At 29.9% G+C, this 27567-nt stretch overlaps 2 protein-coding genes and 7 non-coding genes across 9 annotated transcripts in view; 4 read left to right on the top strand and 5 right to left on the bottom strand.

The window, feature by feature from the left end:
* LOC113384903 (ethanolamine kinase) overlaps positions 1 to 18339 on the top strand; it is a 79214-nt gene extending 60875 nt beyond the window's left edge. Inside the window, exons 2-6 of the mRNA XM_026622677.1 lie at positions 7453 to 7583; positions 15213 to 15485; positions 16796 to 17022; positions 17572 to 17797; positions 18273 to 18339. Of these exons, the coding sequence (XP_026478462.1) occupies positions 7453 to 7583; positions 15213 to 15485; positions 16796 to 17022; positions 17572 to 17797; positions 18273 to 18339 (924 nt within the window). The remainder of the gene's footprint in view (positions 1 to 7452; positions 7584 to 15212; positions 15486 to 16795; positions 17023 to 17571; positions 17798 to 18272) is intronic.
* Trnag-gcc lies at positions 9618 to 9688 on the top strand. Its single transcript has one exon. It is a non-coding gene; the product is annotated as a tRNA-Gly (tRNA).
* Positions 15836 to 15908, top strand: Trnar-ccu. The gene has a single exon. It is a non-coding gene; the product is annotated as a tRNA-Arg (tRNA).
* On the bottom strand, positions 16037 to 16109 carry Trnar-ccu. Its single transcript has one exon. It is a non-coding gene; the product is annotated as a tRNA-Arg (tRNA).
* On the bottom strand, positions 16188 to 16260 carry Trnar-ccu. Its single transcript has one exon. It is a non-coding gene; the product is annotated as a tRNA-Arg (tRNA).
* On the bottom strand, positions 16339 to 16411 carry Trnar-ccu. The gene has a single exon. It is a non-coding gene; the product is annotated as a tRNA-Arg (tRNA).
* Positions 16490 to 16562, bottom strand: Trnar-ccu. Its single transcript has one exon. It is a non-coding gene; the product is annotated as a tRNA-Arg (tRNA).
* Positions 16641 to 16713, bottom strand: Trnar-ccu. Its single transcript has one exon. It is a non-coding gene; the product is annotated as a tRNA-Arg (tRNA).
* A 5981-nt stretch (positions 18340 to 24320) lies between the features above and the next one.
* The window catches only part of LOC113384902, a 17892-nt gene continuing 14645 nt past the window's right edge, over positions 24321 to 27567 (top strand). Inside the window, exons 1-6 of the mRNA XM_026622675.1 lie at positions 24321 to 24545; positions 25677 to 25844; positions 25903 to 26023; positions 26262 to 26442; positions 26658 to 26886; positions 27338 to 27458. Of these exons, the coding sequence (XP_026478460.1) occupies positions 24423 to 24545; positions 25677 to 25844; positions 25903 to 26023; positions 26262 to 26442; positions 26658 to 26886; positions 27338 to 27458 (943 nt within the window). The 5' untranslated portion in view covers positions 24321 to 24422. The remainder of the gene's footprint in view (positions 24546 to 25676; positions 25845 to 25902; positions 26024 to 26261; positions 26443 to 26657; positions 26887 to 27337; positions 27459 to 27567) is intronic.

Raw genomic sequence — 27567 nt, 5'->3', positions numbered from 1 at the left:
TGATTTGTAGATTAGGATTCTGTTTGACATCGAACATTTGACATTGAACCCTTTAGATGTATGACCCAGCAGCCAATATAGTTGTCCACGTTTTTCTTCGAGATGTTTACGCTTTTGACAAATGGAGTCTCAAATATTTATTTGTATTCTTAAAAAGAGGTAGTGGGTTTTGGAAGAAAGTTGCTGGTGGGCATGTTCTGATGATTTGATTTGTTTCAATTATTTCATTGTTGTCGAAAGTAATTTATATAGAGATGGGATACATGAGATGAATTTTATTATTATATTATCTGTAATTTTTTATTGATGCAGCAATGCCGGGTATGGGCTATTTTTATTGGCGTCACATTGGTATCTATATTTTTAAGTAAAACTTACGTCAATACTACTTCACATCAGGCTGCTCGAGGCAGGTATCGAACTTGGTACCACTGATTAAAATCCCATAGCTCTAACCACTTACCCACGAGCGAGCCCAGCTTTTTTATTAACGCAAAAAACCAAGTCAGTTTGAAAAATGTTATGATCATGTTACATAAGCATGACTAAAATAAAAAGAATACTTCAATGAAAACCAATATATTCCATTATTCCATAAATCAATGACAATAAATGCAAAGTTGTCAATTTAAAATTCTTCGAAGTATTCAAGGTTAAATCAAATACTTTTTCATCAATGATTGCATCTGATGCAGTTGTTGCATAATATCAATTGATTTATTGAACTTGTAAATTAGTATAGCCTGAAGCAATGAATAAGTGTCATACTCTAATATTTATTATTGAATGAAATTTCAAGTTCAAGTACATATGATTTGCCTTGATAAGTGAGGACAATTGACATGTGCAATGGAAATGCGTTAATTTTTTTTTATTTTATTGTTAGATGAAATTGCATAGATAGAACTAATTGTTTTCTAATATTACTAGTATAGATTGGTTTCTTAATATTGCAAGTTTTTTATATAGTATTTTATATTTTTCTACTTGCCAGAAAATCCGACTCGCTAATTTCATTTTCACGTTCGAATCGTTTGAGACAATTTACCTAAGTAATTACCTTCACCTATTGGGACTCACATTGAGTGATTTTTCTCGACGATCGGTCGAGATGTTTCTTTAGAATTAGTAGAAAAGTGCTAAAATTTTCGATCATTTTTAACCTTAAATACTTAATTGATACTGGATATTCAAAAACTCCTCAGAAAGATCGATCAGGTCGTTTCTTAGTATTTAATTATTTGAAATTACTTGACTATTTTAATAAAAGTTTTTAAAGCAATAGAGGTTATAGACTTAAGGCACATCTAGAAATGATGTAGACTTACAGAAACTAGTTTAATTATAAAATGTTATTAAAGTTTTGGCTGTCTCAAAATTTTCGCTAAATATCAAATTCGTATTGATTACGTCGATTATTTACACAGGAAGTGTTTGCTACTTATCTTAAGGCTTGTACACCTAGTTTATATTTTCTATTCTATTTTATATGATCCTCTTTATTTTGATGAAATTATTTATTAGTATTTCTAAATCATTAAAAAAATTGATTAAAACAAAACGCAATGTGTACATTTCCAGCAATGTATGTTTTGAAGTCCCATACATTTTTATCTCTAGCGCGTGATGACCCCTTCAATCACGAGGCTTCTTATGACCTCTGCGTCGCATTTTGAATTAAATTATCACGATTAGAATTATTATTAATTACATTGAAACAGAAATAATTATTTAGTCTGTCTCAAGAATTTTACAAATCATTTTGTAAAGTTCTGACCGGTTAATGATAAATAAATGATTGCAAATATTCGACCTACATTCATTTTAAAGTGTCTTTATTTGAAAATATGCGTAAAGAAAATGGTAATAGAATACCAATCTGCCTTTTTTTTTCTTCATTTTTTTAGATCGATGTCAGTATGGAATTTAAATTTTATTTTATCATAATTGTTAATGCTAATAAAAAAATTACAATATCCAGGAAAATGTGAATTGTTAATTGGAATATACTCATTGAGACATACAACTTTAGATTTTTATAAAGCTCGTGATGTATAATTAATATTTTTCACACATTACTTACAATTAGATTTCACAAGATGTTTAATTGTTTTTATTGTTTCAACAGAAATCAGAACTACTTAATCCTACGTGTTTCTATAAGCTGTTTGTTGAGGCCTTGTTGAACCCAATTGAACCTAATGTATCTTGAGAGGCAACCCATCGGCTTACCATTACCATTCTCCTATATGTGGTGTTTTTACATTAGCTCTTACTTTTAATAGTTAGGTTTTATAAGAAAAGACTATTTTCGCACATAATATTTATTGAATATAAGATTTCGTGGCGAGCATAGCTCACTTGGTAGCGTGTTCGATTCAGACGACAGGGATCTTTGGATCAAATCCTGTCCTTGATTTAGAATTTATGAAAAAAAAATATGTATAGTTAATTTGAAATTAAATGAAAATTGTATTTGTTAAGTAGAAATTGAATAACTATGAAGAAAAATAGGAATTACAGAATTCGAAAAGCTGAATTATATATATTAGGAGTAAGAAGAAAAAATATTAGAATTTGCTGCGATTAAAAAGAAGAATGAAGAAGAAAAACTGGAATGAAGATAGAAGTTGAATAGAATTAGAAATTTGATAGAAAACAGCAAAAATTAAGCAGAAGTATATAGAATATTACATAAAAATTGGTATAGAATGTAAATAAATAAAAATGTTTTAGGTGGCTAAATGCTCAGAGTAAGCAAGGCCAGTAAAAATTAATATATATTTATATATATATATATATACATAGCTGGGCATTAACTCGTTAATCCGTTAATCGTTAATTAACGAAGTTAACATTTTGATTAACGGATTAACTTTTAAGTTAACTTTTGAAAATGTTAACGGACACGTTAACTTCCGTTAAAATGCCAGAAGTCCGTTAATCGTTAATCCAATGCCCAGGACCGTGCCTGGCCAGCGTGCAGTGCGTGCACCGCACGCAGGCGGCCGCCTTTTGAGACGGCCGAGGGGCGGCCAAATGAAAAAAAGAACAAATTCAAAGACGGCCATAACAAAAAATGGTCGTAATAAATAGCTGTTGCATTAAAAGTCTACTGAATTAAAAGGCGGCCAAATTAAAAGATGTTGGATTAAGAGGCGGCCAAGCTCAAAGTCCGCTGAACTCATTCGCTGCCGTAAAGTCCGCTGTATATATCTAAAAGACCAAAATTACCGTAGTAAAAATCAGCCAAAGGCGGCCCTATTGAATGCGACTCTGTTTCTAAATAATTTATAAGTTATAAACTTGGTGTAAGTGGCAACTTTGCCTAAATCAAGTTGCATGAAGTATCCAACATGTGTTAATAATCGACTTAACAATAAAAATATATTAATTCATGAGTACATTGCAATGTGAAAAACTATCGCAGATTATTCAATTTTGTACAAATTTTCTAAAAATATTAGTTATGTTTTATAAATAGTTTAAAAATTACATATTATTGAACAAGAAACAAACTGTAGTAAATTAAAAACAAGATCCAAATTTCCGAAGCAATTTGTTAATCAATAACTGAAAAACGACTCGTCGATTATTGACAAAATTTAATCAGCAAGATTCTTAAATGGAAAACTTTTGTAATGGTTTTTGAATTTTTAAAATCATTTCACTAATTAAAAATTTGAGACTTTTTTGAAAATTCTAAAGGCAAAACTAAGCAGCACGAGTGCTTATCGAATTTACGAATTTTGACGATTTTTCAACTGGGATTGTGCATTTTTGAGAAAAGGTCCACTAAAGATGAAATTTTGACTCACGTAAAAAAGCGCCGCTCATTTTTGCAATCTTTGATAGTACAGATTTTAAAAATTAAAATGACTTAATGTGGGTCGAAATATTTAGTTATCTTAGAGACCATGATCACTATCGCCAAAAAAGTTTTATAAATATCATCGTAAAGCAATATTCACCAATTAAACACGAAGAAACGAACCGACCGATCTCTTAGAAGTAATCAGCACGATTCCTAAATGATATCTTTCAAACAGTTCCTGAATTTTTAAAATCGATGCAGAATTTTTGGCTAAAACGTGTACAATAAATTTTATATTTTTCTGTTGATTAGAAACAGCTTGGCCGATCGTCGCACAAAACTGACAGGCGCTAGTCATTATCTAGTTACATCAAATGACTTTTAAATTTTTGAATTGGATTTAACCGTTTTTGAGAAAACGTTGCCGAAAATTCAAAAATCGGCTTTCAAACGATTCAGAATGACTTAAAATGTCGAGAAAACTTGAAAATTACAAGACGATTTTTTTCGTGAGAACATATTGGATATTTTCCTATTATGCTATTTTTAAGGGCGGCCATTTATATGCTCGCACGCAGGCGGCCACATACCCAGGCACGGCCCTGCCAATTATTACTATTTACCGCACGGCACAGCTTTAGCCAATGCCTTATTAAATGACATAGAGAAAAGATTTGGACCACTCGTGAATGATGAACAGTGCCAACATGTTCAAAAAACTTGTTCAACGATGCTGCATTCCTCGCGGAACAGATATTCATAAATCAATTTATTAAATACAATACTGCTATTATACCCTCAAGCGCTGCAGTTGAACGTTTGTTTTCCACGGGTAAAGACATTTTGACACCAAAACGAGCCTCGCTTTCAGACGAGAACTTCAACATGTTAATGTTCATGAAGAGAAATATGCACCTAATACCCGACGCTTAACCCGTCGCGCGTTTCCTATTTTTCGCAAAAAAACTCTTTCCCTTTATTTAGAAAAAAATTCTTGTAAAAACAATATGCAATCATAAAAACAGAAAGTTGACCAATAGCGTTATTATCACGGTGTGTGCATAAAGCGCGTCGCGCCATTAAGGGGTTGAATTACACATTTGAATTATACAAGTATGTATTTTGTTTTATTCATAACCTGTTAACTTCCAGAACCTAAACCAATAAGTTTTTTAAGTTCACTAACGCAACAATATAAAAATGTAATTTTACACATATTAACGGATTAACGATTAACGTTAACTTGCGTTAATTATTCCGAAATGTAACGCTTTAACGTTTAACGAAGCTAACTTTTTTTGTAGCGGATTAACGATTAACGAAGTTAACTTTTTGATTAACGGTGCCCAGCTATGTATATATATATATATATATATATATATAAGATTTTAAATCAAGTTTCAGAATTCTTGGAACTTTTTGTCCTATTAACAAAAGTATAAAACTTGGATATAAAGTAGTATTTTATGGCAAAAATAAATTAAAAAAGAATTGATTTGCCACAATTTGACGTATGTAATAGTGGACTCTTTGAGCAAATTATAATTTCAAATAAGTTTTTAAATATTTTAGAAAAACTTATATTTTTTCTCTTGGCTGTTGCTTATATCTTATGTTTTTTGCAAATTTTATGTTTAAGCTTTAAAACTTTGTTGGTTCTTTCTCACTTGGAATTTACTGAAAAAGATACACTTTTGAAACTTATATGTATAAATGCATTTTCCAAATATTTTCTCTTAAATTTAAATATTTAACCAAATGACCAAGGGATTTCTGCGAAGAAATCACTGTAAGATATTAATATACTAAGCGTTTAAATTTCATTTTAATGCGTACAAATTATAATAAATCCGTGATGATTAATTACGTTTTACTAATTAGTCATCATGATTGGATTTCAATCAATTTGCCGAAATGCGCTGTAATATGTAATCAATCAGTATTATCGTGCCCATTATCTAAAATGATAAAAACATTTTTACACATTTTTTTCTATACTAGTCATACTATAAATTCCGGAAATTACTATAATAAAATAATGTAGGAGAAACCTCAAATCAAAAACCGATATTATTTTGTTATTGATCAATAACAGTTTTTATATATTTATTTTGCTGATATGATCTTCATCGCAAACAATCTCTATAAAATGATTTTTAATTGCATTTAAGTGTGTTTCTCAAATTATAAGTAAAATTAGTGGTGTATGGCACAACGTCTTAAGGTAAGTTGCTGGAACTTTCCGTGCCCTAAATAAATATTCGAGAAATATTAAATGTTTTCAAATAGATTATTATGATTATTTGAAGTATTATAAGTGATGTTTAGAACTTTAGCTAGATTCAGAATTAAAATCCGAATTATTTTTCGATATTCAAAACATTTTTTCAATTAAAAAAAAATGAAAGAAAATTGTTCACCCAAAAGCAATCGTTTCGTCAACACAAGCAGAAAGTTTTTAAAAAACATTCAATTCAATTGGATGCCTAGTTCTATCAAAGACTACTATTTTTTGCACATTTGTCTTGCTATCTCCGAAGCTGCTGGACCTGCCTTTGCCAAAATTTAATCACCACTTCTCTCCATCATTACGATTGCAATGTTTTTGAATCATTCAAATCGGTTGATCATATTAAAAACTGGCACTTTTAGCACTTTTTGCTCCATATCTCCGAAGCCGCTGGACCTGTCTTTTCCAAAAACTAATCAGCACATCTCCCTATCAATGAGAAACGATTGCTTTTTTAATTTTTCAAGTCGGTTCATCTATACACCCCGAAATCGTCGACGAAAAATTGTCTCCACGCATATAGTACACACATCAATTTTTTCTGAGGTATGGCAAAATATTCAGAAACCTTAAAACTTGAATATATGCAAAAAGTTTCATTTTCGATTTTGTGGCCCATTACTATAACTCACCCTACGGGAAGTTAATAAAATAGGAACCAAAAATGTAAAACTATAATTTTCTTATTAGCATTTTGCGACCATCGATAAAAATAAAAAAGTTATTACTTATATTTTTCATTAGTCACGTACAAAATATATAACTCTGCTTAAATATGCATATAACCAATAAGTTTACGTAACTTTAGTAATTTTGCTCTAGACTCATTGCAATGCATGGTAATAATTAACTTTAATTTCGCGGTTTTCTCTGACACATATGTGTTTGTATATTTATATTTACATAACATTTACGACTCTACATATAATATTATATATTAGGATTTTATTTAAATTGACGTAAAATAACAAAAACAACCTTACTTAACATTGACCTACATCAGTTGTTTACATTTATAATATTCATATATCCAAGCCGTTTATCACGCAATTTGATAACTTGATTAGGTCTGATCTCACGTATACACTTATAAATCTGGTTGTTTTTATCTTGTAATTCGATAATAATTTAATTTGATAAGTGTAATTTTGTTAGAAAATTACTAATTATTCTAAATGTGTTTTTTCCTAATTTGAAGAAACGAAAAGACGTCATTTCTACAAAAATTATTATGCGAAAAAATTATTAATATTTATGCAAAGCAGTAATGTTTTACGTATCACTCACAACCAGTTAGTATTTTATTTTCTTAGTTAACTTAGATTACTAAATTATATTTTTTTTTCAGTTATTCACCGATGGAATTACAAATAAATTAGTGGGATGTTTCTATGGAGAAAAAAGCTATGACGATGTTGTACTTGTTAGAGTGTATGGAAATAATACAGAACTCTTAATTGATCGTGAAGTAGAAACAAGGTAAATATTATTGTTTTTCTAAATAATATTTCATTATTTTGTAATTATCACTCTGTTTGTGAAACAAATTCTTGTAAAATGTTCTTCTAAAATTTTATTTGCAATCTGTTAAATATATAATATAAATTCGGGGTAATAAAAACTGTTTGCACTTATCTTTTTACTTTTTTTTTAAATTTTGTTGGCCTTCGTTTTACAATATTTTTAGCCACCTACATTATTCATAATATTTTTCATCATTTTCTATACAATTCTTACATATATATTTTGTATACATTCATCTTATATATATATATATATATATATATATATATATACTATATTCTTATATTCTAATCTTCCATTCAATTTCTTTCTTCAGTTCCATTCAATTTTCATTCTTCTTCTTGTTTCTCAATATGTTCTTCTCATCTTCTAAACTAAACTTCTTTTTTTCTTCTTACTTCTAATACAATTTTTTCTTGTATTCTACAAATTAATACTCAATCTACTTTAATATTTTATATTTGTAATTCTGGTATTGCTGGAGATTCGAACCCATGACCTCCAACGTGTGAGTCGAGAACGCTACTGAATGAGCTATTCCCGCCACTTTGCACTTATTTTACTGTGTAGCATTTTTTAAATTTTACCAAAATTACAACAAAGTATTAATATGTTTACTAGTTTATTTTATTAGAGAACTTATATGAGATTGATGGTCATTATAACTTTCTTATTTTTCGAGAATAACTGGAATGTTAATTAAGGATTGAAACCAATTTGAGATGATTTGTAGACCTTTTAGACGATATTTAAAATAAACATAAAATATATTGAAAAGATATTAATTAGTAAATCTCTTCTGATGCATAAAAACAAACATTTTATATATTTTATGTCAGTGTTTACTCTATACTTTTTGGCGGTTCAATAATTACTGATGTTTGCTGGTCAATATAGTAACCTGTACTTACTATAAGGGTTGATTTACAAGAATTTGGATGCTAATATTTTTCTTGGTATACTAATTTTTTTACTAACTGAGTTAATAGGGCTGTGAGCTAGACAAAAAAATTGTACTGGTGATTCTTTGCGCACCAAGAACGAAACCATTGCCTGGCAGGTCGTTCAGGCGTTTGAAAATGCAAAAAATTCTTTATAATTAAACTTGTTCCTATAAGCTTAAAATTTATATATACTTCAATTAATTTACTGAGAAATTGGGAAAAATCAAATAACCACGCGATTTTAACCTGCACAAGTGGCTGCCAGGTGAGCTGAAAGTTTCACTTTCATTAGCAAGATGCATATGCATTAAAATAAACTTTGTCTTTTGAGATAAAAATTTATATATGTGTTTATGCTACCGATTTTAAAATAAAAGGTATGTATATTATCAGACTGTTCTGTCCAGCCTAATTATCCATATTTATGGACCAAGAGCAACTTAACCTTTTGTAGAGAGAAGACTTTTTAGGGAGAGAAGTATAGTAGAAGAAGTAAGAAGTGCTTAGAAGAAAAAATGAGAACATAGTAAAGAAGAAGAATGAAGATAAGTTAAGAAGTATAGAAAGAATAGGATTATATGAAGAAGTTAGTATGAAATTGAAGATTGTACAGGATTTATGATTGTATAGAATAATGTAAGTGGCTAAATGCTCGAGTAACCGAGGCCAATAAAATATATATAAAAAAACCTTTTGAGTAACAACGTTCCTGTAAGGCTAAACAATTTTGTAATTCTTAACGTGCTAAGTAAGAAAACCATCGCCTGGCAGGTTTCAGCCCTGCACATCATGGTCGTCCAGGCGTTTGAATACCTCATTACATTACTAGTTCTCATCATATTTAAAAAATATCAGTCTTTGAACTGAACTTTTTTATGTTAATTATTTCAAGATAAAATTTAATCCAAAGCTTGTAGTCATATTTATTATTAAAATATTTAAATTTCAACTGATAACAAAAATTTTAATAATAAAATGTAAGCATGTAATTCTATCACACAACTCTCGCAACGTGAATTCATGCAATAACGTCATTTCAATACAAGCATCGGTGGTTCAGTGGTAGAATGCTCGCCTGCCACGCGGGCGGCCCGGGTTCGATTCCCGGCCGATGCAAGTTTTTTTTAATTTTTAATTTATTATTTCCATAAAGTTTCTTTTTGCTAAAGCTAATATTGCTTATAATATTTATCTAACATGCAGGTTTTTTCGTTTTATTAATTTTGTGAAAATTAATATTTGTTACACTATTAATATTCTCTGTTACGATTAAAGATTGCGCGGGATCCGATAAAAATAAAAATTCTCTTCTGGTTACTAAAAATAAATCTACAAATCGATATGATCTATGTCTAGCAAATGAAATTCATTCTAAACATTGAAAACAATTTTATTAAATTATAAATATGACACGATTCAAAATCGATTTTCACTTAATAAAAATTAACCTAACTTAACTTAAATTACATTAACTTGAATTAAAAGAATTAAACTTAATTAAATTAATAATTAGTGCTGTGGAATTGATAATAGAATAGTAAAAATTGCAGTAGTAAGAGTGGCCAGTAGCAATAGTAATACTGCATATTTTTACATTATATATTACCATTTTATTATTTTTTATTATTAAATATATCAATTCGGTGTTTTTCTGTCGATTAATTTTTTTAAATATTCTATAGATATCTCATATATATAATGCATTTTATAATGCATGAGGAGATTTTATCATGCATTTTATAAGTATATAATAAAAATAGATCTGTTTATAAAGAAAATGCATTTATAATTTTATATTTAAGGTTAAGGATTCAGAAAGCGACTATATTATAATATCTCTATAAAGCGACTATATTATGATATCTCTACAGAGTTTTGTAGGATGCCAATGTACCCTCGAAAATCCTAATGAATTTAATAAGAATTATTATCACAAATACTGAAAGTGATGTTTATTGTTACAATAAATACTCCTAATTATTCTACTATCAAAATACGTGTAAAGAAATAAATAACGTCTCAAATCTAAATAATGTAGAATCAAACTATGAAAGTATTCTAAATCTGGGTTCGATACCCACCATTATAGATCTAAAATATTATATTAAGTGAAAATAGCCTTTTGAGGCATTGGTGTTATACATATTCTCTTATAACTAATAGAAATATAGTAATAATAATCATAATATAGTAATAATAATCATCTTATCAGCAATCAGTCAACCACTGAGTTGCGTCTAGAAACCAGCTTAAGTAAAATCAATCATAACAGCATATGTTATGATTCCTTATATTATTGATTTTGTTATTAAATATAATTGGATTGTATCAGATTTTGAAGCTATTAATATAAAATTACTTGTATTAGTGTACAATAACTCTCAAATATTTTTCTGCATTTATGGACTATGAATTTATAAATAAAGTTCTTGCTTTTGTTCATAATCGGAAGAAAGTAAAATAGTTATTGTTTTTTTTTTTTTTTTATACTTTATTTAATAGCAATCAGAATTTACAAAATTCTATGAGCTATTATGCTTATGTTTAAACACACTCACACAGTAAACATACTCACACACAGTCATACACACACACATAATAAATTGGCTGAATTTTAAAAGTTTCAATAGCTGCCACTCCATCGAGTGGTCACTTTTTTGATTGTGCTCGTTGGATTTTCTTGCACATCCCCATAATTCCACACCATAGGTCCATATCGGCTTTATTATTGTTTTATATATTAGTAGTTTGTTTTCAATAGGCAATTTTGATTTGTTACCTATGAGCCAATAGAGTTCCTTAGCTCTATTTTTCACTAGAGCTATTTTGATAGTATATGTTGCTTCCAGGTTAGTTTGCTATCTAATATCATCCCGAGATATTTTGTTGAGTGTTTAACTGGAATGTCTTATCATGAAATTGAACTGCTGGGCAAGAAGATTTGTTGAGGTGGAATATTACATGAGTTGATTTATTATCATTAATTTTTATACGCCATTTGCTAGTCCATTTTCAATGACTCTTAGATGTCTCTGGAGCCTTCTCGATGCAACAACTGGATCAGGATCGGAAGATAGAATAGCAATATCATCGGCAAATGTTGCAGTTGTTAAATTTCATCTGTAGGAAATCGCTAGTATAGAGCAGGTATAGATATGGACCCAGTACACTTCCTGAGGGACTCCTGCTTCAACCAAGCAGGCTGATGAAGTTTCCATATTCACTTTAACTTTAAACCGTCTATTTGAAGATACGATTCCAGCAATTTAGATACTCAATTGGGAGAGATTTTTATCTTTACACTAATCCTTTGTGCCATACTTTATCAAAAGCTTGATTTACATCAAGGAAAACTGATGAGCAGAATTGTTTTGTTTCTAGGGTGTTGTGGATGATGTTCACAATTCTATGGCATTGTTGAATCGTCGAGTGTTTGTCTTCGAAAACCAAACTGATGGTCTGGAATTACATTAGTATTGTTTTGTATATGTTTAAGCAAAAGTTTTTCAAATACTTTTGATGCCACTGGTAGGAGACTAATAGGTCGGTAGGATGACACATTATATGGGTCTTTACCGTTTTTTGTGGATCATTTTAACTATTGAAGTTTTATAATGTACTGGCCAATAATTTAGCCTAATTATAGCGTTGAATAGGTATGTTAGTAGGATAAATCCCTTTTTGGGCATTTCCTTCAACAGTTTCGGTGTAATTGAGTCAAAACGCGGATTTATTAGTTTTTAGTTTAGCTATTTCTTTGAATACCATATTCAATGAAAAGAATTTAAGGCAGCTGCTGCCCTTATTCACTGGTGCAAACGGGTTTAAAAATCCAGATTATTTGAAGAGATACGAACAGGATTTGGTTTAAAACTGAGGATAGATGTTGGGCGAATAATTCAGCTTTTTCTCCATCGCTCCTTGCCCATGATAGATCATCACCTACTGCTCCTGTTATATCGTTACGGCGTAAAGGCGGATTCCTGAGAGCCGGTTTTAGCCTGTTCCTAATCGGTTTCCAGATAGAGTTATCATATCGATTTAGCTTTGTACATAATTATTAAAATTTTCCTCATTTAGTTCTTTAAGCCGAGATTTAAGCTTATTAGTCAAGTTGTTAAGAATGTTTTTGTCAGACGGTAAATGTGTATGTTGCCATTTGCGCCTAGCTTTACGTTTTTTCACTTAAAAGTTTTTTTTTTTTCAAGTGGAATAGAATGTTTTTGATTTTGTTGATCTATAGGTGTAGCAGCCTTAACAGCTTCCAGCAGAGTTTTGTTGAATGTTGCAATACCATCTTCTATTTCCCGACATGTTTTGAGTTTCATTTTTAAATTAGTATTTTTCTCAGTAATTTGGCGATATAGTTCCCAATTAGTTTTAGCAGAATGAGGTTTTGGAGTTCTTTGCAGGTTCACAGCCGTAGAGAATATGGTTGCTATCACGGGGGATGGTCTGATGAGAGGTCGTAACTAGGTTGTATTTCAACACATTTGAAACTTAGACCATTAGCGACAAAGAAGTCTAACAGATCGGGTTTCTTCTTAGGATCGGCTGGCCAGTAGGTGGGTGTGCCCGTTGAAAAGGTGGAGAAACCATGTCGAAGGATCATCTCATACAGTTGTTTACCTTTTGGATTTGATATCCTTGAGCCCCAGAGAGAATGCTTACTGTTAAAGTCACCGCCAGCTATGAACTTTGATCCAAGCATTGAGAAATATTCGTAAAATTGGGAACTGTTAATAATATGTCGAGGTGGACAGTATACGGCTGAAATTACTATTCGTAATTCATCAGTTTTTTTTGACAGAAGTTGCTTGAATTTGTTCTTTACAAAAATTTTGCAGCTCATAGTGAACAATATCAGATTTTATTAGAATTGCCGTGCCCCCGTGGGCTGTTCCATCCGGATGAGGTGTGTGGTACAATTTATAGTTCGGGACGTACATATTTGAGTAATGTGTAAATGTGTTTTTCACTAACAAGGAGTATATCTATTTTATTCTCGAAAAGAAAAAACTGAATCTCATGTTTATGCTTCAAGAGCCCATTTGCATTCCATAACGCATCCTTATAAACCGCCATGGTGTTTACTTTGTTTTATTTATGAAAGCTGATAACATGTTTATGATCATGTTGTTTTGATTCATCAATTGTTGGAACATATTTTTGAATTCATTTAAGAAAATTGTTAAATTTCCAGCAGAGTTTTCACTGGTTGCATTAGCCTGTTGATGAAAAATAGTTATTGGTAACTGTTAAAGTGCTTAAGTTGTTAAAATAATTATTAGTACCAGTGTAGATAATTAATTTTAATTAACCCGCCTGAAATGACATACATTTCATTCTCATTATATTTTGAAACTAGTGGGGCGTTTTTAAAACATTTTTGAAAAAAAATCACTTTAGAAAAAATTATTTTGAAAATTCTGAACTTTTTTTTCAAAGCGATCGTACTGCTTTAACTGCATAGAAACAAAATAACGAAGCGCATAAGCGCCGCGTCGCCGTCTAACGGATAAACATTGCTACGGAACCCATAGGAATGTAAACAAAATGCCATTTGGCCGTCAAAAATGGTCATTAGACATATGCACATCAAATTATCAGATATTTTATAGAGATTTTAACAATAAGTATAAATTTTGCTTACATTCCTATGGGTTCCTTACCAATGTTTATCCGTTAGGTTAGATAATGGCAAAAAATTAAAAAAACAACAAAATCTTCGACCTAATAATTCCTTTGCACGATAATTAAAATTCTGTAACTTTTGTTGTTTGCTGGCCCGTTTTACCTGTTATTATAAAACAATATGCGTAGGGGGAGTCCATTAATCACGTAATCGACTTTTTAGGGATTTTTGAACCCTCTTCCCCTTGGTAATACGTCGTGATTTTTAGAATTACCCCCCTCCCCCACCAAACATCAAGTGTATTTTTAGTTACGTAAAACTTTCCGAACGAATTTCTCGAATTTGCTATAAAAAACGTATTTTTTTTTGAAAATGTAGGTAAAAAAATAAATACACGTTATATCTTACTAGACCCCTCTCCCCTTATGTGATTTTTCATGGTTTTTGCCAACCCTACCTCCCCCTAAAAGCCTCACGTGATTAATAAACGCCCCCCTAAGCAGGTGTTTCTGAAAAGATTCTGCTGTTAAAGAGAAGAAGATTAATAAAACAAATATAAAAATCTCACTTGCTGTGGTTTGAAACAATTGTAATGAAAACATTTTCTTTGAACAGTAATCATAACTAAGTGTTCTATAAATTGTGATACACTGTATACTGCAGAGCCTAGGTATTAGAAGGCAACTCAAATGGTTGTCCTTTCCAAAAAATGATACGGTGTAAAAAACACAATACAAATATACTATGGAGTTTTCAATGTATTTCTTAAGAATAAGATTATAAAAAAAGTATTAATTCAAAATTAAAGTAAAAAATATAAAGAAAATTGAATTAAATAAATCAGACCATCGTATGAAAGTAAAAGTACAATAGACGTATGATGTATTTACTGTACCTGAAGTCTCATACCGTCTGACTAAGATATACAAAATATATATTATACCTACAAATAAATAGAAATAAAATAACGAAGTCGCTTTTGTTTACTTTATCTAACTCTTTCAGAAATATCAAACTATTACACTGTCACGGTTTCGCACCTCGGTTGTACGCGACTTTCAACAATGGCCTGGCTTACGAATTCGTTCCTGGACGAACGCTGAGCGTAGACACTATCAGGTTACCCAACGTCTGGCGTCTGGTTGCAAGGCAACTGGCCAGGTTACATAAGCTGGCGGAGCATGCGGGGAACGGCTGCGGTGCTGAACTTTGGCCTAAAATGCAGAAATATTTTGACCTGGTGCCGGATATGTATGATGATATTGATAAACAGAGAAGGTGAGAAATTGGTAACGTAATTTGATGATGCGTTTTTTGATGATACAACTCTTGTGGTACCTGCTGCACGTTTGCTAAACTTTTTCAACATTATAATTTTTATTCATATATAATTGAGAAGTCATATTGAAGTAATATATAGGCTGTGTGCTGTGTAGTATAAGTAAATAAGTAATGGTGAAAGTAAACTTTGTTTACTTTCCAATTTTTAAAAAATAGTTTACCGGTTGAATTATATTTGATTGCGAATTACCACCCGCAAGCTTTCGAACATTTGTATGTTTTTTTCTCAATATTTCATTGATCTTTGCACTTTTTCGAAACACTTAGAAAAACGCGGTTAACCAGTAGCCCCTGTGGCCTAATGGATAAGGCATCGGCCTCCTAAGCCGGGGATTGTGGGTTCGAGTCCCACCAGGGTTACTGTTATTTTTTTATAGGATTTTACATTTAAATGCGTTTGCGGTAATCTAAGTCTGATGTGTACCTTGATAGCGAAGCTAAGTTGTATCAAAGGCATTTAAATATAGGATCCTGCAAAAGATTAACTGTACCCCTGGTGGGACTCGAACCCACAATCCCCGGCTTAGGAGGCCGATGCCTTATCCATTAGGCCACAGGGGCTGCCTGCTGTTCACCTTGGTAGCATAGCTAGGTTGTATCAAAGGCATTTAAATATAGAACTGTGTAAAAAAGTAACAGTACCCCTGGTGGGACTCGAACCCACAATCCCCGGCTTAGGAGGCCGATGCCTTATCCATTAGGCCACAGGGGCTGCCTGCTGTTTACCTTGATAGCATAGCTAGGTTTTATCAAAGGCATTTAAATACAGAACTGTGTAAAAAAGTAACAGTACCCCTGGTGGGACTCGAACCCACAATCCCCGGCTTAGGAAGCCGATGCCTTATCCATTAGGCCACAGGGGCTACCTGCTGTTTACCTTGATAGCATAGCTAGGTTGTATCAAAGGCATTTAAATACAGAACTGTGTAAAAAAGTAACAGTACCCCTGGTGGGACTCGAACCCACAATCCCCGGCTTAGGAGGCCGATGCCTTATCCATTAGGCCACAGGGGCTGCCTGCTGTTTACCTTGGTAGCATAGCTAGGTTGTATCAAAGGCATTTAAATACAGAACTGTGTAAAAAAGTAACAGTACCCCTGGTGGGACTCGAACCCACAATCCCCGGCTTAGGAGGCCGATGCCTTATCCATTAGGCCACAGGGGCTACGTGCGACAAATCTTATTCAGACTTGTTGAAAATATTCAGCTGTATATATTGCCAATAACAAAATGTATTTTCGTAATAGATTTACCGAAACGATTCTTCCTCTTTCGGAACTTCGGCCAGAATTCACCAGGCTCTACACGACATTGAAAGGTTTGGGCAGTCCAGTAGTTTTTGCCCATAACGACCTGTTGCTGGCCAACATAATCTATGATGAGAAAAAAGAAAAAGTCACATTTATTGATTATGAATACGCTGGATATAATTATCAAGCATTTGATATCGGAAATCATTTTGCTGAATTTGCAGGTAAACTAAATTTTTCCTATTTTTGTAATCAATTCAAAATTTTAACTAGAATTATTCGCAAATACTATTTGCTTCTATCAGTTATCTTTTGCAACTTTTAATTAATTTATTTAACTTAATATTTATAAATATAATAAAATATTTTACCTTAAAGCGTTACACAGAATTCTGTGTAGCTTGCCCCAGATTATTAACAATTTCTCAAAAAAATAAAAATAAATTGTATAAAATTAAGAGTAATATCTGTATTTATTCATCATAGTTATCTGTTTGTCACTTTTACTAGAAATTCAAATTAAATATACACTCTCCTTACTTTTTTTGGCAAACTTTGCTATTAAATCATTTGATGATGACTTCAGTTTTCCTTCTAATTTTTTTACCTTTGCCCTTGTGAAATAAAAATAAAATTTCAGGAAGTTGTTAATAGTTTTTGTTTACATTTATTAGTTATATTACACAATTAGCTAATCAATAATATATATATAGCCAATATAATATAATAAATTGTACACAAATAACTAAATTACATTATCTTTTTCCCTGCAGGTCTAGGAGAAGTTGTAGACTATTCCCGATATCCTTCAAAACAATTCCAATTATCTTGGCTGAAAGAATACTTGCAAAGTTATTACAACACGGAATTTGTTAGTGAAACTGAAGTGTTAAAATTGTATGGCCAAGTTAACAAGTTTTGTTTAGCAACGCATTTCTTTTGGGGCATTTGGGCTCTGATACAAGCCAAACACTCCAGTATAGATTTTGATTTTATTGGGTAAGTAATAATCAATTGAGTTTAATATTTCTCAATATGGAATTTACAAAATTATCTTGTTGATGTGTACAGTTTTATATTAGATGCACTGGGGAAAAGGTGTTAAACTTAGGTTTTCTTTTAATATTTTCTTTATCAAATGATTTACGTCTAATAATATTATTATCTAAATATATAACTTTCTATCTAAATCAATTGATTTATTGACTTAAGTGAATCATTACAATCTATTAGAAACAAGTAATCAAATATTGAACAATATATTAACAATATTTTTTATAGTGTTAACAATAATAGAACAATATATTTATGTTCCTAATTTTTTAATTAAGTTATATTTTGACAAATATATTCATATACATTTATTCACATTTAAAACGGCTGGGAATTCTTCTTATTAATTATTATATCAGAACTCAATGATTTCCAGTAATTTTAAAATAAATTATTTAATTATATGTTTCTCATTTTACAGGTATGCTGCAATTAGATTCAAAGAATACTTCACAAAAAAGGAGCAGTTTTTGTCCTTAAAAAGTTGATGCTGTTATTGTTATAAGATTAGTTTGTACAAATTATTAATATTGTTAATATTATTTTCATTCCTTTCTTAATATCACTTATCATCAAGTTAAAAAAGAATTCATTGTACATAATTTAAATATTCTTAATTTTTGTTTTTTCTTTATTTATTAAGTTGTATTCGTTATGAATATTTTAAAATATTTTATTGTAAAAATGTTTGGGAGACATTCCTTGCTAATAAAGTAATTTATTGAGAATCACAATTAGTATCTTTTATAATTGATGAATAGAAAATATTAAATGTGTTTCTTGAAGAAAGGCAACTAAGTTATTGGAATTCGGTTTGAATGAATTTCGATAATGTCCTTGCAGGGAAATTAAGGACGTCTATTTAAAATCTTTTAATAGTCATAATGTAACCTTTACAGAAATACTGTCTTTCTCTTTGAATTTTGTAATGAAATTTGAAATCCTTTTAGTTTGCTCAGTGATTGATGAAATAACCTGGATTCACTTCAGTATAAGGATTTAAGACATAAACCCTTGATAATATATATATATATATATATATATATATATATATATATATATATATATTGATGAAATAACCTGGATTCACTTCAGTATAAGGATTTAAGACATAAACCCTTGATATATATATATATATATATATATATATATATATATATATATATTATCAAGGGTTTATGTCTTAAATCCTTATACTGAAGTGAATCCAGGTTATTTCATCAATCACTGAGCAAACTAAAAGGATTTCAAATTTCATTACAAAATTCAAAGAGAAAGACAGTATTTCTGTAAAGGTTACATTATGACTATTAAAAGATTTTAAATAGACGTCCTTAATTTCCCTGCAAGGACAATCCAGGTTATTTCATCAATCACTGAGCAAACTAAAAGGATTTCAAATTTCATTACAAAATTCAAAGAGAAAGACAGTATTTCTGTAAAGGTTACATTATGACTATTAAAAGATTTTAAATAGACGTCCTTAATTTCCCTGCAAGGACATTATCGAAATTCAATATATATATATATATATATAGTAGTTAATTTTGATGTTGAGAAATATGAGTAAGTTCTTCAAGGGCATACATCAAATAAAAGGCAAAGATTTAGAAGTTAATCTTTAATTTTTCCAAACGTTTCGACATAGTATTTTATGTCATCATCAGTGGATATAAATATGGTCTTACATCAGTAGCTAGCGCTAGGAACACAATTTTGCACTATCATATATATATTAACTTGTTTTTTTATATATTAATTTGTTGAACAGAGTATGGCAAAATATTTGTGAAATATATAATATATTTTGCACAGAGAACGTAGTTTATGTGACAGAGCCCGAGGCTGTAGTCAATATATTAGTTAATATTTAAATAATAATTATTATTCAGTTCTACTAACATATCATTGTGAAATAGTTTTTATCAGATGTTTTTGGACCATAGATGAAAGAAGAATGGATGCAATATTGCAATATTTAGATTGCTTTTAAATATTTTGCAAGTAATCAAGAATATAAAGCAAATGTTTAAAGTATGTGATGCAGCAAACTTCTTGTTGTTGCAACAAAAAATAAAAAGACAGTCCATGAGAAAAATTTTCTTTCAAGTAAATCAGTGGCGTACCTAGAATTTTTGCCGCCCGGGGCGGTCTCCAGATTGCCGCCCTTTCAATTATAAGTCAGCCAAATAGTAGTTTTCATAAATTAATACAAATAAGCTAGTGGTGCATGGCATCGTGCCTTAAGGCAAATTGCTGGCACTTCTCGCACCGAAACATAAAATTTTTAAAAAAGATTAAAAATTTTTTGAAATCTGAAAAAAATATATTTCTGAGAATTTCGAAAATTTTGAAAAAAATGGCTTTTTTGAAATTTTTTTTTATATTTTGAATTTTCTTGAAAATTTGTAACTTTTTTTCAAATCAATCGCGCTGCGCAGCTGTTTTGGAGACGAAATATCGAAGCGAAACGGCTAGACATTGATACGGAACCCATAGAAATGTAAATTAAATTTGTTCTTATTATTAAAATCTCTAGAAAATATCAGATAATTTGACGTGGATATGTCTAATGATCATTTTGGACCGCCAAATATGTCATTTTTTTACTTTTTATTTTTGATTCTCCGTAATCGCTAGACCTCTAGACCTGTCATCCCAAAAACAGTTCTTTGTTCAGTCAATACAAATAAAATGTTTTTTGAATTACTTAAAACGGACGCTTCGTTCTCTCAAGAACTAAATTACAATTTTTGGCTTTTTTTCCCCGTATCTTTGAAACGGCTAGACCTGCCTTTGCCAAAAAGTAATTAGCACGTCTTATCAGTTCAAATCGGTTCATGCGTGTTACTACAATCATCGACAAAAGTTTGTATCTAAACACACACACACACACACATCCATTTTTTCTAAGATATGCCAAAATTCAGAAACCTCTGAAACGTAAAGATATATAAAAATTTTCACTTTCGACATTTTTGCGATTACTATATATAACTTACCCTACGGAAGTTAAAAAATTATTAAGTTATTTAATCAATATTACACAGAGTAATTTTTTTCTGATATATTTTTATGCACTCGTCAACATATTTATATAATGCTCCAAGGCTTTGCAGACTTAGTAGACTCCGCCTTCCGCCAGCCCTGATTTTCAAAAAAAAAATTGACAATTCAAGAAAGAAAACTAGTTGGTACTGGTATTTTGCCTTTAGGCAAGTTACATGAACTTCCCGAAATGTGTAAATAATCGACTTAATCAATAAAAAATAAATTAATTTATGAGTGATTAAAAGTATTCCGAGTGGATTTATTACACATCATTGCAAACGAACGAACAAACACGTTATCTCGGAGTATTTTCTAAAAGCAAATTTTCAAATATCAATAATTTTAATTAATCAATAATTATAATTGAACCAGTTTCCGTAGGACTTTAATGGTTTACTATGCTCAAGACCAAGTACACTATCGTTATGTTATACCAACTAAATCATCTAATTTTATTTTTAACAAACGTCAAAAAAAACATTTTCTCTAACTTTGATAAATTTTTAAAATTGAACTACTTGTCGTAAGGCCATAATAATTCAGTAAGTTTTATAAGGCAATGATATACATCGCCAAAGAAAGTTTCATAAAAATCGGCTTAAATTTTTTTTCAACAGTTAATTACAAGAAAACGGTTCGGTAGATTTTCACCTAAAATTGATCAGTATCAATCCCAACTAATGTCTTTCGAACAGTTTTTAATTTTTTAAAATCGGTTCGGTAGTATGAGCTTAAATGTGGACGAAAGGTTTAACACTTCTTTCCAAATTACAAAGAAACGGCTCGGCCGACCGTCGACCGACAAAACTGAGAAACGATATGCCTCATCGAGATACATCAAATGGTTTTTAAATTTCTGAAATCGGTTCAGGCGTTTTTGAGAAAACGTCGATCAAAGGTCTAATTTTGACAAATGTCAAAAAGACCATACTAATTTTTGCAAACTTTGACGAATTTTTTAAGCTAAACCAGTCGTCGTAGGACTGTAATATTTTAGTATGATCTAGAAGACTATGGTATCTACCGTCAAAAAAATAATCATAAAAATAATCGAAATTTTTTTTTAAAAACTTTATTAAGAAAACGGCCCGGCCAATCTCTACCAAAAACTAATCAGCACGATTCCCAACTAATATCTTTCGAACGGTTTTTGAATTTTCAAAATCAATTCAGAATTGCAGGCTAAAACGTAGACGAAAAAATTTTCACTTTTCTGCGATTTATAAAGAAACAGCTTGGCCGATCGTCGCACAAATCTGACAAATAATAGTCCTCATCGAGATACATCGAGTGGCTTTTAAATTTTTGAAATCGGTCTAGCCGTTTTTGAAAAAACGACGATTTACGACAAAAAATCTGTTCACATACACACACATACTTTTGCCAAATTTGGGCTCATTCGATTCAGAATAGCTTGAAACGTCGAGAAAACATAAAATTAGCGATTCGGATTTTTTGATGAAAACATAAACTTCTCCTTGGGGAAGTTAACTAGTGGTGTATGGCATTGTAAGTTAAGGCAAATTGCTGGAACTTCCCGTACTGTAATGATATATTCGAGGAAAATTAAATGTTTTCAAATATATAGTTATAAATACTGTAACTTATATATGTTTACAGAAAAGTAAATAAACAAAACTCAATCAATCAAATTTGAAATAAAGGGCATTGTCTAATATTTATAAGAAATATATAAACTGAATTACAAAGTTAAAATTATTTATTTCAAGTATATAAGTGAGCATTTGAACTTTAGGTAGAATTCAAATTAAAATCCACATAGAAAGTTTTTTGAATCATTCAAATCGGATGCTTAGTTTTCTCAAAAATAGATATTCTTTGCACATTTTGCTTGGTATCTCTGCCTTTGCCAAAAACTAATCACCACTTCTCCTCATCATTACAAATTGAAGTTTTTTGCATCAATTAAATCGGATGTTTCATTCTCTCAAAAACTCGATTTCTATTTTCTGTACCATCAAATCGGTTGATCGGGGCGCCCGAAAACGTGAACGAAAAAATGCGGACACACAAAACACACACTCTTCCATTTTTTCTGAGGTATGCCAAAATGGTCAGAAACCTTCAAAACGTGAAGAAATGTAAAAAATTTCATTTTTTGATTTTCGGTCCATTACTATAACTTACCATACGGAAGTTAATAAATATAAAATGAATAAGTTGCTTTTTACAACTATGTATAAATAAACTAAAAAATGCCGCCCCAAAATAAGTGCCGCCCGGGGCGGACCGCCCCCACCGCCCCCCCCTAGGTACGCCACTGAAGTAAATTATTCTTTTCATGAGTAAATATTCTTATTTAGAACATCTTATAGCTATTCAGGTACTACCAATTAATTATATAAATATATATATGTATTTTTATTAATTACATGACTAAACTGCAGTCTAGACTAGAAGTCATGACTTCCTAGTGCTTAATTGATATATCTCGAATACTACTTAGCTGGGGGCAAATATAATAGTATACACTTTTGTAAATGTATTCACAATTATTTCTAATGGCATTCAACAATTAATAATCTGGATTTTTTTTCCCAATTTGCTGAACTAAGAATATGAATCTTATCCTATGCATACAAGGCAAGTATATATATATTGGTATGAATAAAAATGTTACATATTATAATTTATATGTAGAATGTTTATATGTATATATATGCTGGCAAAGAATATATTCTCATATATGTATAAAGAAAAATCTGTACTATTTATATAGAGTATGATTATGCAGACATAGAATAATATATTTATATATGACGTGTGCATTTTTGTCTGCAATTCATATTTATTTATATGAATGCAGAATATATTTGTAAATAAAATTCTTCATGCTAAACTTATCTAACATAAATAATTTACAGAAAAATTTAATGGTTACATAAATAAATAACATATATTCATTTGAATTTTACTTTTCATGAGCTCTTATCATAAGAAATAAAAAATTCAAAAAATCCAAAGAAAAGCACATATTTGGTAAACTTGAAATAGTTATAACTATATATAATATATAAGTTTAAACATTTTTATTAATTTGGTTAAAAATATAAGTTGATTTTTTATCTATCACTATGATTTCTGTCTACAACCCCCATACAGACTTCTATCATTATAAAGAATATTTTTCATTTTGTGTAATGAAAAGTTCATAAAAATGGAAAACTATAAACTAATTTTTAACTATTAAATAAATTTTTCTCAGAAAATCACATTACGTGCTTTAATAAAAGCAATAAATACAAGTTCACCACCCTATTTCTAAGAAATCGATCCAAACCAGATTTCAAATTTCCCACGTTATCGCAAGCATCAGCGCGATATCGATATATTCTCTTGCAATCATATGTTTATTCCGAAATATCAATATCGCGTATATACGAATGTTTCTGTTGTACTTGTCTGTCAAATGGTTTGGTAATGTAATATATTATATTGAACAAAGTTATTTATAAATTGTTAAACTTATATAAATCTATGAAACTTACATTAAAAGATAATGCAACTTTTTTGTAAATGCCTCAACGTCGCTATAGAGGTAGACGATGATGGTATTCAGAATATTGGAAAAGCAGATTTGGGGTTATCTCCAGAAGATATTTCAGAGCCCATTTTTCAAGAGGTGGGTAAATAATAAATAACTTCTAAAATTATTGTACATGTGCATTTATAAATATTACAAACAACGGAATTTAGATTATCATTATAGTATATATTTTCATTTTATATATACACAAACATGTTCTATTATTGATATACAAAATATTTGTGTATGTATTGCACAATGATAAACATTTACTAGCTATACCAAGGTGACAAAAACAATGAGCGCATTAATTAGTCAAATAATTATAGATATTTGGTAGATTAATATATTTGAAATGAATAAACATATTTTTGAATCATTCTTCTTAGCAATGAAGTCTATTAATAACTTTTAAAAGTATTTGGATTTTATGAATTTTCAAATTGTATTTTGATAGCTATAAATATAGCTGATAAAATTTTAATTTTATAATATGTTATAAATTTTTTGATACAAAATAAAATCTGATTCTAAAGTCCATATCGGTGGATTCTAACTCGTGTTCTATATATATATTTAATATATATTTAAATATGTATGCACTTGCAAAACAGTTAAAAGTTGTATTTGCATTTGATATTTCCAAAAAAATATTTAATATATTTGTAAGCCAGGCTTAAAATAAACTATATCAGCTATGCAAATAAAAAATATACAATCATACTCTGCAACCAATACAATTGTCTACAGTATATAATGCATAATCAAATCATCATTTTGAAAGCAACGTTGTACATATTTTCAAAGCTTATTTAAATTTATAATCCTAAACAATTGGAGTCTGAAAAAGTAAACAATTTGTTTTCATTGAATGTGGTTGAACAATGAACAATTTTGATGCTGAATGCATAACAATATGAACGTATTAAATGAAAACTATGAAAGTAATTTTATTATCAAATATATCACATTAAAATGATTAATATATAACACATTTATTCAAGTATTTTAATCATGATATCTTCATATCTTGTTTTGTCAACTAGATGTATAGATGTATATATTTGTAAATATGTTATGGTATGCAAATTACAATCTTGTTTATCTTATACATATCTGCAATATTGTATTTATTATTAGTTATTTTAAACATGGAAACATACCATAAACATGCCTTATCAATATAAATGATTTCATTATTAATTACTATTGATTTTTCCTTTGCAGAAACTTGGAATTATTAAACCATTATCAATAGCAAAACAACAACCGTGCCTGTTACAATCAGAAAATTCTCAGGGATGGATTTTACATAAGTGTTTGAATTGCAATATGCACACTCATGCTATTCAAAAAGATTCAAATAGAACCATTGTCGTCAATTTAGGATTATTGGTATTATGATTTATATATTAGTTTGTTGTTTCATTTAATAATTAAAAATTTGTTACAGAGCGACACAGCTGAAATAAATTCACTTCGAAAAAGTGAAAAATTCTCACCTATTTTTAAAGTTGTGATTAATCATTCTAATGTTAGTGATGAAATACATGTTCCTACTATTAAATCAACAGGTAAATATAAGACACTATAAACAAAAAATACTTTTATATGAAATGAAGTTTTAGTTTGGTTAGAATTTGTAAACAAATTTGTAAATGATTATTCTTTTGGAGCATTTAGCATTTTAATTCCAAACTATATAAAGTTTGGTATCACCTCCTCTATCACAAATAAGAGAAGACTTGACTATGATTTGATAATTCTTTTGTGACTAAACCTATTAATTTCTATTAATTGATTTAATTATAGTTTCACAATCTTCTGACCCGTTACAAACGGCTTTATCAAATCTACAACAGCAGCTTACAAGAACAATGCAGCAGGAAATGCAGGCAACTGAACAAAGAATTCGGAACTATCAAGAAGAACAATACTTGCAGCTAGAAGAGTTCCGTGAGAAAGCCCACAATGACTATAATGCTTTAGCAGGGTAAATATAATATTTTTTTCAATATTTTTTCATATTTCTTTTTGAGAAAATGTTATAATAATAGAATAAGTAATAGCATTCTTTTAAAATTTGTTTGCCTATTATAGTAGTTGAAAGCTATTCTTCTTCACTTAAGATTCTTCAACACTTAATGATTTTCTGGTAAATATTAAAGGAAAGCTAGAGAAAAATGTATCATATTTTATTATTTCTAGGACAATAATGCTGCCCACAAATCAGTCAACAATGGCCATAGTCAACATGTCTAGTCAACAAATTGGTAAAGATAAACCAAAAATAGAACTTACTGCAGCAATCTCACCACCGTTAGCAACAAATTCTAGTAGCACTAATAGTAGCATTGGAATTTCACCAGTTAGATCTTCTGAAATGTTATCATCTGATTTGGATATCCAGAGCAGAACATCAGGAGAAACTAGATCTGTGAGTCTATTTCATGTATTTAAATATTTTGTATTATAGTCCATTTTATAGGTTTTTTTGTATAAATTTATTTACTGCAAGTCAAACAGTATTATGGTGGACTATTATTCGAGATTAAAAAAAAGAGAAAATTTATATTTTTAGGGCATTCAATAAAATGATTTTTTCAATAAAATTTAATAAAAAGTTTTCAATGTTTTGTCATTTTACTGTATATGATTTATTTACGAATTCATAGAAACAAACAGTCAATTCTCATGTTTTCATTTTGTAAATGTTATAAATGTAAAAATGACCAAATGCATAAAGAAAACTGCATTCCAAGAGCACTTATGCAGAAGTGGTTCAACATGAATATATAATTAATAAAAAAAAACTAACTTTTTTTACATTGCTAAAACAAATTTCAATGACATAATTCTTCTACTTTTAACATCGTTTCTGTTCATAGCCACATTCTTCAAGCAGGCCATTTAAATCCACCAAGTCTAATGTAGATTGTGAAGGATTATTCGACTTAGAAGGAATGGATGATGAACAGGATCAAGAAGATGCTGCAGGAAATGATTCAGGTATTTTGACTGGATATTAATTAAAATTATATAATCATTATATTGCCTTCAGCTTTATGTATTTTTTATTTATGCCATATATATTTTGTTTGTAGTTGAACATTTAATT

Source organism: Ctenocephalides felis, unplaced genomic scaffold (genome assembly GCF_003426905.1).
Source record: "Ctenocephalides felis isolate EL2017-DRISC unplaced genomic scaffold, ASM342690v1 CF-g0.4_SCAFFOLD_03571, whole genome shotgun sequence".
In the NCBI taxonomy this organism is placed as follows: domain Eukaryota; kingdom Metazoa; phylum Arthropoda; class Insecta; order Siphonaptera; family Pulicidae; genus Ctenocephalides; species Ctenocephalides felis.
The sequence above is the reverse complement of the archived record's forward strand: the minus strand, read 5'-3'. Positions and strand labels throughout refer to the sequence as shown.